The sequence below is a fragment of the Chionomys nivalis genome, chromosome 21, assembly GCF_950005125.1.
Source record: "Chionomys nivalis chromosome 21, mChiNiv1.1, whole genome shotgun sequence".
Lineage (NCBI taxonomy): Eukaryota > Metazoa > Chordata > Mammalia > Rodentia > Cricetidae > Chionomys > Chionomys nivalis.
The window spans coordinates 33,423,441-33,434,914 of NC_080106.1; the positions used below are offsets into that span (position 1 = coordinate 33,423,441).

General features: G+C 51.3%; 1 protein-coding gene across 1 annotated transcript; it reads right to left on the reverse strand.

Moving 5' to 3' along the window:
* Window positions 1–6,773: 6,773 nt before the first annotated feature.
* Window positions 6,774–10,593, reverse strand: Irx6 (iroquois homeobox 6). Its single transcript, XM_057754304.1, has 6 exons — window positions 10,549–10,593; window positions 9,377–9,625; window positions 8,628–8,737; window positions 8,156–8,460; window positions 6,850–7,455; window positions 6,774–6,784 (listed from the first exon to the last, which is right to left on the reverse strand). Exons 1-6 carry the CDS (start codon window positions 10,591–10,593, stop codon window positions 6,774–6,776), a joined length of 1,326 nt encoding a protein of 441 aa, XP_057610287.1.
* Window positions 10,594–11,474: the final 881 nt, after the last annotated feature.

The following is an 11,474-nucleotide window of genomic DNA, read 5'->3' on the forward strand; positions in this document are numbered from 1 at the left end:
CTTGTGTTAAGAGAGAAGCTGTAGTGAACATGAAGGCAGACCTGGAGAGGGGGAGGTCTGTGTGGTGGGAAATAAAGGGTCACACACAAACAATGCTCTATCAGTGACTGTCAACACACACCCAGATTCCGGCATCAGAAGAATGGCCCCTTAGAGGTAGAGTTGAGACCACAGTGTATGGACTAGACTAGGTCATATCAGGGCAAGAGCATGGGTGGTTACATGGTTGAGAGGCAGGAATAGGAACCCAGCTTGGTGTATGTCCTCATCCATGCTCACACCTCTAAGCTCAGGCACTGGAGTGTGTTATGGTGAGCCGGTTCTGAGTGGAAAGCCAACATAAATAGTAAGATGCTGTGACACACGTCCATATGTTCTGAAAACATTTAACTATGCAAAAGAGAGCCCCCCCCTTTTAAAAATTGAGGAAAAAATAGCACAGGTTTGCACAAGGCCTAAATCTTGAAAGAAAGTGAAATACAAAGTAGCCTGGGCTGGCAAGCTCTGAAATGCACACAGAGGCCACAAGAAACAGGGGAGGCTTAGAGAACAATGAGGAGTAAAAATGTCCCCCTCTTGTCGGCCAAGTAACAGTCTCCGAGCGCCGTAGTATTCTGACCTTGCATGGTGCAGCCAATGTCAATAGCTGTTGTCCCTAGTTGATGGGCCGCCATTTGCTGCTTAGGGAGTCTCTCCACGCACTTAAAAGGCATCGTTAGTACCAAGTGGCTATTAAAGCAGCCTTGCTGCTCCAAATGATCTTCTCAAGCAAATGCAGAGGAAACGTGTTGAGGGTGAAGTCGTTATCGGTGACCACAGAAGGACTGACCACCGGCCGTGGGTGCCATTAATCTCCCTAAGGGGAAGTAGGAGCGATTCATAAAACCTGCTTGGGGAGGTTTCTCCCTAAATGGACACCCGGGCGAATGACCCCACGTCTTTGCACTAGGGAAGAGGGATACATTTGGCTGAGATATCCACTCGGCGTAATGAGTGGTAGGGACACAGCAGAGATTCCAGGTGTTGGCAGGGACAGCTGGAGTACAGGAGTTGGGAGAGCTGCCGCAGCTGCTCTCTGCCTGAATGCTGACTGAAGGCCAGAGGCAACCCTGGTGCTTTACATGTTAGCTGTTTAATCCTCACAGCAGTCCCGAGAGGCAGGTTTTTATTATTATTTCCATTCTAGAGGTGAAGAAATTGAGGTTCAGAGAGGCTAGGTGACTTGCCTGAGTCTACACAACTTGTCATGACAGAACTAAGATCCAAACCCATGTTGTCTGGTTCTCAAAGCTGTGCTCTTGGGAGGAAAGGGATAGCTGAGTCAGGAAAGTGCTTGCCATGAAAGTTTGAGGACCTGAGTCCCATGCTTATCTGTTGCTATGACAAAATACCTCTTATAAAGTCACAAATGCCACCTTGGTACACTAACCACTTAGGTAAGTACTAAGTTAAAGTACTTAATTTTAAGTACTTTTCACAGGCTTCCAAATACCACTCTTAAATTAGGGGAGTCAATTTTCAAGTATTCTTTTTAGATTTATTCGTGTGTTTGCTTTTGTGAGTATGTGAGGTTCTATGACTGCATGAGCACAGGGTGTATGCATGATCATAGAGGCCGGAAGAGGGCGATAGGTGTCTTGGGTCACTCTCCATCTAGTCCTTTGAGGCAGGGTCTCTCCCTGAACCTACTCAGGATTTCTCTGCTACACTGGGAGCCAGAGCCAGCAAACCTCATCTTCCTGTCTCTGTCTCTTCAGAGCTCAGGTTACAGGTATGCACTGGAAATGCCAGTCTTGTCACATGGGAGCTGGGATCTAAACTCCAATCCCCATGACCACACAACAAGTGCCTTGAGCTGTTAAGTCATCTCTCCAGCCCCATGGAATCAGTTTTTAATGTGTAAATTTGGGGGGGGGCACATTCACACCACAGCAATGCTCTACAATATTACAGATTAATTCACTAAGTATAGACATTACCACTGGTGATATGGGCTGGGTATGAGTAACGTTTCATGGAGTGATGTTTACGCTTGATTTTCAACTAAGCAATTGTATGGGGTATGCTTACAGGAGCGATGTGGCGTTTCAGGACAGCATGCGATGTCAGGATCAGACCACGGAGTCTGTCGCATCCCTCACCTCAATCATCATGTCTTTTTCTTGAAACTTCCTAAGTCCTCCTCACTAGCTCTTTTGAGATATATAATTAATTACTGTTAAGTGTAGCTGCCCTACTGTTCAATAGACCACAAGAAATCATTCCTTCTGGCCAACTTCACCCCTATGCCTTTAACCACCTCCTCTCCATCACTCTCTCCCCACGCCTCTCCCAGGCTAGGCAACTATGATTCTGTCCTCTATGTCTCCACTTCCTGATTTGAGAGAGAGCCTGGAAGATTTGTGGTTTGCTGTCTGCGTGATTTCAGTTCCAAAGAGTAAAATGGTGCAGATAGGATGATCCTCTGCTACCTCACTGGGACATGCCCAGTAAGAAGGCTTCGCATCCTATTCTGACCCCTGGGTAAGGGCAGCACAGTCAACATACAAGAGGGATGCATGGAAAATCACAGAAATCCATCACATCACCTATGGCACGTATCAGATGGGCACAAAGGCTAGCTCACTACATCCTGTGTGAATCTCCAAGCTGATTTTGCCCCATGCTGGCCAGTGTTGTCGGAGACAGCAGGCTCTAGGAAAGTGCAGCAGTGGGGAAGACAAAGGATGCTCCCTCTCAGGATGCAGTGTGGTCCAGGATGAGCCAGAAGCCCTTTCCCACTGGACATTCCCAAAGAGAAAGGAAGCAACCCTTTCCAGACAGCAAAATAATAGGTTCCTAGACTCTCTGAAATCCATTATCTTAGTAATTGAATAAAAGAATTATAAAATGATTTTTAAAAAAACACCTGAAAAAAGAACCTCGTGGTTAAAGAATCCATCTTACTAAGAACCCGACTGTAGCTGGATGCCTGACCCAGAGCTACCTGTAACCTCCGTCAGTTCATTTTCTGACTCATTAGATCAACATACTGATAAATAGAATGTTGTTTCTTCAAAGTGTTGCAATACATCAACGAGTCTAGGCATTTAAAGAACATGGTAAGACTGTTTATGCCAATCCTGTATGTATATGCTGAAAACTACCTCCCAATATGATGGCGTTGAAATTTAGGAACCTACTGATGCTGGTGCTTCCCCTGAACTCCTGAAACGATTAAAGACCTCCTGAAAAAGACTCCCAGATAACTCTTTCTTGTACCACGTGAGGATAGTAAAATGAAAAATGTTGCCTAGAAACCTGACAGTGAGTCCTGCTGGTGCCTTGGGTTTGGACCCTCCAGACTTCAGAACTGTGAGAAGTAAATGCTCACTGCTTAACCAGTCCCTCCTTATAATATTCAAATAGACTAAGATACAAGATGCTGAACCTGGCACACAATAGGGGCTCCAGATGTTCTGGTGATCCCTAACAAGGTGATGTAATTTCAGGTTATATAAATATAGATATGTAAATGGGCATGTAAACACAAAGTCACCTAGTGAGTTCAAGGGCTCATGTAGTGAAATCTGGCACTTGAAGGAACACGCGGGAAGGAAGCGACCCTGGCCCCCCTAACAATTTCTGCTGTCCTCTGCAGGCTAACCCCTGGTGCTACCCCCCGAAAAAAACAAAGGGTACTTTAGCCATCTATAAACTTTGGGGGTCCAAGATCACACTGTGGGATGGACACTGACTCTGAAGAACTTCAAACAATGGCCAGCTGTCCGTGGATACCAGCAGGCTTCAGCGCCCCACCCCCACCATTACATTTAATCAAAAGTGTATTCAAAATATGATTCTGGGAGATTATAGCGGAGATTTGCGGGAGGCTCTCAGTGTAGGCAGAGGCAGGGGGAACAGATTGTGGCTGGGGGTCTGAGGATGGGATAATCACAGGCTCAGACGCGCCATTCTCAGGCCTTGGAGTTCACCCGTAGCTCTGGAGAGACCTTGAGTACTGGCAGGAAGAACCGGCTGCTCTGCCCCCTCCCCTTTCCCATGCGTTCGCTGCATGGAAGTCCCTGGTTTCCACTTGGATTCAGCAGGCTCTCATCTGCAGTTTGGGCTTCAGTGGTCTGTTTCCTAGTGGTGATTCAATGTGGAAAGACCCCTCCACCCTTCTCTAAATGAATAGACCCTGTGAGGAATATCAGAAACCTCTGCTGCAGTCTGCAGCTGCTGGTGGTGGGGTGTCTACCTGGACCAAGGAGCGGGTATGGTGGAGAGTGCCTTGAAAGAAACCTTCAGCTAATGCTCTTTATTACAAGCGTTAATCCTGCAAAGCCGACTGGAAATAATGTTTATCTTTTCGCAGTTTAATTTTCCGGACCCTAAGCCTCAGGTCAGCAAGGGCGACTGCAAAGTCCCTGGGGGAAGCTGGGGGGTTGGGGGTGGGGACGGGACCAGCTGTTGCCCAAGAGCCAAACCAGGGGAGGGGGTCTCCCAAAGGAGATGAGAGGGGAACCAAAGCAGGGCTTTGGACTGGAGCAGAAAGCTAGGATCAATCAAACCGCAGATCTGAGATATCTTCTGGCTCCCTCCTGGAACTTCAGTTTCCTCATGGAGACTCCATCCTGATGGAGATGGGCTGTTGGACTTTGTGCCCTGGGCTTGGATTAGGGAGCACATTTGACCGCACTGGCTGCCTCAGTGTGAGACAAGAACCAGATTCAGGGTTTCTGGCCGCTTGGGTAGTGCATGATCATTGTGGGGCCATTTGACTTTTGAACTTTAAAGACACGCCCCACTCTGAAGGGTTTTGTTACTGTTGTTGTTGTTGTTTTGTTTTTTCTATAGTCCCCCTAAAGCCTAAACCTCATTTCTCTCTGCCCCTTCCAAAGACCTTGAAATCCGGATGCTTCTGCTGCCTCCCCTTCCGGGCCCCCAAGCCGCTCTGGAGGGAGTCAACCAACAGGGGCGGGTCTCACTGCTGAGTGGTCCAGCCCCGGATAAGACTAACTGTGGGAGAAGTTCTCAAATGCACATCAGCCCTCCTTCTTAGTCTCCATGAATTTCCCGAGCTCCTTCCAAGGCCCTGCCTGGAAGCTGTAAGTTTGCTCCTTGGCTGAAGTTGAGTCCCCTAGAACAGGGAGGACCTGGACCCAGGCAACTACATCCAGCCTGGGTTCTATGGGCATCTTCATCTCACCCAACTCCAGACAGACTCACAAACAGGCAAGGACAGAGAGGCCCTGCCCTGCCCCTCAGTTCTCAGTGCTTGACCTGTACTGGATGGGTTTGCTGATACTTAAGATTAAACATAAAGTATTCCCTCTGCGGTCTGTACCAACCCCTCCAAACTGCCGTATTTCATTGTTGGGTTCTGGGGAAGCAGTGGGCCAAGGGGCTGTCAGGTTTCCCTTCATGGATCTTCAACACAATAAATTTATAACCTCAGTCCCACCAGAAAACAAGTATTGCTCCTCAACAAATATTCTGATGTCTCTCTGATATTCAGTAGTGGGTTTGTGCATTTTCGAGGAAGGGGGTCACTCTGTCCTGGGCATTGTGTGTGTTTCTAAGTTTCTCTCTCTGCTACAGAACTCATGTCTGCAGCCCCAAGACCCTGTACCCAGAAACCTTTGTGGCAATTCTGTGCCCCACTCCAGCACCACCAGACCTCTCCCGGCATCCCTGGCATTGACAGACTGCACACCTCGGGTTCAGCTAGGTTATTTTTGAAGTAAAAGCCTGGAAAGAGGAAAGAGACACAGGTAGTCTTTAGAGACCATTTCAACAAAGAAGTTACAAAGTGAGAGGGCTGGGCAGGGGTGGGTGAGCAGGAGGAGATGCTTTTGGGGGTCCTCCATCCAAAGGAGAGACTTAGGAAAATCAGACTGAGTATCCACTGGGCTTTCCTCAAGGTGTCTGCCATCTCCTCTCCAAGTCTGACTAGGTGCACATTTGCCTGACCAGCCCCAGCCCTGCGTGCAAAGATAGCTGCTTGGATGATTCTGTGTGTTTGTCTTGGGCAAAGTAAGAACTCCCGGTCCCTGCCAAGGCCTGGAAGCTTCTTAATATGAAGGTGAATTCAGAAGCAGCCGTTTCCAGAATTATTCTGCAAACCGCAGCCGTTGCGCTAACCTGCTGAGAGAGGAAAGATTGATTAAAACCCGAAGACCACTTGGCCATAATTTCTAGAAAATCGGAGGTCAGCTTGTGTCCCACCCCAAGGGAAGCCAAGGTCTAGAGGCAATTTGCTTGTCAGAGGTAATGCTTGGGCAAGCTATGTGTGAATTCACATAACAATGTAACCCAATTTTCTAAGCCAAGAGCTAATCCTGAGAGAAATTACTACAAAGACCAGAATCTGACATAAGTAATTGCTGGAGGCTGCCTAGTGCTTAGGGACTGTCCCTTTGTAGAGGTAAAGTTCCCCTTTACCAGGCACACATCAGAAGAAGGGAACATTAAATGACAGTCTTGCAATGCTAGGGGTCAAACCTTTGGGAGTATTCTCAGGGACAGCCTGGCCCTTGGCGTCCATGTTGTAAAATTCAGAGGCAGTCTGCACTGTCCAAATCTTTCAGTGGGCACACTGACCATTAGCCCACGGGATGCATGGCCCACCATCTCAGATAGCTCCAACAGTCAGAACACCTCTTGAACATGCTTGATATCAGTCAAAGATAGACCAAAAAGTCTCCGAAAAGGGCAAGCTGGGCCCAAGAGTGTTTATAAGGGAGAGGCCTGACACAGGGCTTTGGGAGTGTCTAGACTTTGAGACAGTCTCACACCAGATCTGGGGACGGTGACAGGTTGGTATCTTTTGGATAGGCACCCCTAGCGCCTCTGGGGTCCCACTACCTTCTGCTCCAGAGGGATACTGGAACCGCACTTCAGGCTCCCTCCGCCTTGGGCAAGGCGCACAGTTCAGCGGCAGCCCCTGCAGAGAGAACGTGGTGTTCCCAAAGGCTTTGGCTGCGAGGGAATCCTCTTCGACTGTGGAGTCTCTGGGGACCAGGAGTCGCCTGATGGAGATGGGCTGTCTGGGAATCGTATGGCACTCTGGACTTTGTGCCCTGGGCGGGGTGGAGGGAGCACCTTCGACAGCGCTGGCTGCCGCAGTGTGAGCCAAGGACCAGATTCGGGGTTTCTGGCCGCTTGGGTAGTGCACGATCATTGTGGAGCCACTTGACTCTGCAGTAATGAAATCAGCTTCTCCCGATCGCGGGGCCTCAGTGAAGGGGAAGCAGGGTACCGCCAGAGCACACTCCCTGCTTTCCAAGCGGCCCCCTTGAGTGGCGGTGCAGGGAGCAGGCAGGGACAGCGCACTCTTCTGAAAATCCGCCAGCCTGCGAGATGCTGAGACCCCTGCCTCCTCTTGGTCTGCTTCTTCCTCTTCCTCCTCTTCCTCCAAGTCTTCCAGGTCACTCAGTCGTAGTCCCTGGGCCTCCTGGCTGGCAGTAGCATCTGTAGGAAATCAAGAATGAGTGAGAAAAGCCTAGTACCCTAGGGAATCTCGAGGGAGGGTCCTACCCAGAGAAGCTTTTAGCGAGTGTCGCGGGGCACTTTAGCGTTCTGTGTAGCCTCCCTATGCTCTCCGCAAGGCCGGCCGCTTGCCCCAGGGGAAGAATTCCCCGCGTTGCCTTACTCGCCCCGCCCCTCTGTTCTCCAGGACCTCGCTGAGCCAAGGAAAGGCTACTTTGCTCTGCCAGAGTCTCTCAGTTATAAAAAGGGGAGGGACACTTTGCTTTCAGCTCTAGCATTCACGGGTGACTGGTGTCATGTTATTGAATCCAGCAAATATTCACGTGCGCAGAGCATCATTTCCAACATGAGACATTTAGAATCACAGCAGTAAAAAGTCTTCTGGGGAAGGTGACCTTCTAGAGGGATAGAGACAGGGACAAAGTGAAGACATTTTTCTTACAGCGATAAATATGAGAAGCGAGCAAAGCCAGGAAGGGACTTGAGAGTTTGAGTGAGAAGGGGAAGTCTTTCTGAGAGGACACCCTGAAGCTGAGAAAAAGCTGGAGCTACACGGTTTCTCTGGGAGGTACTGATGCAAAGACCCTGGGGTTTGCATTAGAAAGTCTGTGCAGGTGGCTTTGGATCCGATGTTTAATGTCCTAAGGAACCTGCAAGGTGCGGGCTGGCGACAGGTCTGTACCTTTGGTGTCACCGGTCAGGCAGCCCAGAGCGTCTCCTGCACCTTCTGTTTTCCTTTCCTCCCCACCTTTGTTCTTGGGTGCCCACGTCATTTTGTTCTCTTTCTTGAGGCGCCGGCGCGCGTTGGCGAACCAAGTGGACACCTGGGTGAGGGTCATCTTGGTGATGATGGCCAGCATGATCTTCTCGCCCTTGGTGGGGTACGGGTTTTTGCGGTGTTCATGCAGCCAGGCCTTGAGGGCACTGGTACTCTCTCTCGTGGCATTCTTCCTGCGGCCGGCACCGCTCAGCTCCACTCCGCTATACCTGTGGACAGACAGGGCTCAAATTCCAGGCTGGGGACTAGGGGCTAGCACAGTAGAAGGTCCAGGTGCCTGGAAATAGAGTTCTGCTCCCTCCCTTTTTCCACCCAGGAGAGGGCAGAGGCAGGGGATGACCAATGCAGGCCAGCCACCATGCTCCCCGTTTCTCACCTGTCATATTGATACTGCCCCAGAGTTGGCTCATAGGGGTAATAGGCCCCTGGCTGGGTCAGGCTGGGGGTAAAGTTTCCTGCAGGATCCTTAAACTCATACTGGGGATTCTGGGGGGAGAGGAAAAGAGAATTGAGGACCGCACAGGAGAATGATAAAGGTGCCCCTGTAGGATCATCACCTCAGCGCCACCCCTCGCAATGGCTGTGCAGTGTTGGGTATAGCCATTTGACACTCTGTGCCTCAGTTTCTCCCTCACTGAGATTGAGACAATAAAGTCATTCGTGCTGGTAGAGTACTTGGTAGAGTCCTAGGGACAGACTAAGGAGTGACTGAGTATCAGCTACTATGATGGCTGCAGCTTCTGGATTCCTCACCTCATATACACCTACTAGGACCCTTCCCAGCAGACTATTCCTGACCCTCGGCATGCTTGTGATTTTTGCGTAAGTTATTTGAGCTTCTCTACACCTCAACTATTTACTTGTAAGCCAAGAACAATGACTATTTACCTACCCTGCGGAATTAAAAGAAATACAAATGCTTTCTAAGCAGTGTGAAGTTCTGCAAACTGTAAAGTGCTGTGGACTTGGATTTTCCCTTACTCACTATGCTATTTTCTCAGCATTGTCTGCCCCATATAGATTTCTCTCTGGACAAGGTCACAGTAGAGTGCATCTGTGCTTACTGCCTGTACTCCTGAGCCCCAGGGTTCACTGAGCAGTCCCAGGCCCCACCCCCTTACTCACCAGGGCACCACATAGTGGGGAAGGCTCTGGACCATAGGGCAGGTACCCAGGGTAGCTCTGAGCAGCTGCATAGGGTGCTCCATAGATACCCAAGGCAGCACCCAGCTCTGGCCGAGCACTGCCCAGCAGCCGGCTGTCGTAGGGTGTACAGCAAAGAGTAGAGGCAGAGGTGGAGGCCGAGACCACATCTGACACCGATCGCGGGACAGTTTCACAGCAAGCGGCACCGGAACTCGCAGACACCAGAAACTACAAAAGCAGGAGAGGAGTCGCTAGAGGTTAGAAATCCAGACACATCTGGCTCTAGCCAGAGATGTGTAGCAAGGAAGCGGCTTCATGCCTTCCTTTCTTCTAGTAGCCAAGTACCACCAGGTGCAGAAATTCTTTGCTGACTGCTGGGATGGGAACTCAACTTACCCAAATCTCTCTTAGAGATGCAACCAGGCCATTGTTGAGTCTCCACAGTCCCAGACACCTTGTGAAAACAGGACCAAAATCCCTGACTCTCCCCATGGGATTCTTAAAAGGCGTAGTTTGACGTTAGAGTCAAAACTATCACCATCCTGTCTCCATTGTACTAAAAAGGAATCCATCCAGGATCAGGGTAGGAGACTTGTCCAAGATCCTACAGCAGGTCAAAGGTCAACCGGACGCTTAAACCCTCAGGAAAAGATACATACTGAGCACGCTGATGGAGAGCGTGGAGGACAGTGGTGGGCATTCTCAGATTTCCTAGGAAATTCACCATTGCACAACACCCTGGTTTGGAAAACGGAGGGATCCAGAAGCAGAGAGCTTGGACCAGCCCAAGAAAGGAGTGGGATCAGAACCCAGGTCAACTAACGAGCGCTGCGGGGGGCCAGTGCCCCGACCTGGAGCGTATTTGTTTGCTCCTCAGAGTCCATTGGTCACCTCACGAATCCGTACTAGAGGAACCCTGACTCAAGATCCCTCAGATCCCACCCTGCTCTGCGCAGAGAGCGAGGTTAGAGCGCCCACGTCTTCACTCAGGAGTGAAAGCATTTGAATGTCAGAGGGTGAGTGGCACTTTTCTCAACCCTTGCTCCTGGCTTCCCTTGGGTCACCGAGAAGAGGAAGCTCAGGGAGTCAGAGCGTGCACCGGACATCTCCCCCGCCCCCGTCCCCCTCCCACCCAGTAAGGCACTACTCACCTGGGACGCGCTGCCGTACGGATGTCCAAAGGGCGGGAAGGCCATAGCAGCTGGCTGTCCTGGGACCAGTCTCTCTCTTTCCTTCTGAGTCCCTCACTCAGCTCAGCTATTTGATGGCTCCAGCCGAGCGGCTTCTGCTTTCCTTACAGGGATGCAGGTGCTCGGCGCCAGTTCTTTGGCCTGCTGAGAGGGACTGCGGGCAGAGTCAAAGGCAACCGAGCCGCCAAGCCCTGCACTTGAGAAGGCGCCCCTGCGGCCAGTGGGGTCCTGAAGGCAGAGGGGCCCATGGATCGTCAGAGTTAGGAAGAAGGCGCAGGATGCCAAAGGCGCCTGGTGGCGAGATGAGGTGCAGCGCGGCGTGGGGCTGTGAGGTTCCAGAGGTGTCCCAGTCCAAGGTGGCCAGAGGCTCAACGTGACGTCACGGTAATCCCAGGCCGCCAGAGGGGACCGCGGGCCCCGGGGCCCCGGGCCACCGAGCGTGCTAAGGGCAGCCAGCCCGTGTACGCGCGTGCACTCTCAGACACTCTTCCTTGCTCCGTGAGGTTTATGCAGCAGGCGAGGAACGTCAAAGACCGTGACCTTCTGCTCGCGGCTAGATCCTAACAGCTTTTGCCTCGAGCTCACGCGCGCGCGCGCGCATACAGACCCTCTCCAAATTCCCCGGGAGAAGTGGGAGATGCGCCTCCCTGAGCACCGTGCGGGCCCAGGGCACAGCGTGCTCGCCTCCTCCCCTGCGGCCCCGAGGAGGCGAGAGGCAAGCGGGGCGGCGAGGGAAGAGAGAATACAAAAGAGCCCAGAGGAAAGTGGGGGAGTCAGGCAAGGGGGAAGAAGAAGGAGGGAGAGGAGAGATGAGGAGTCTGATGGCGAGGGGGTGGGGGAGTGGGGTGGGCGAGGGCTGGGCGGAGGCTGAGCCGAGCAGGTGGAGG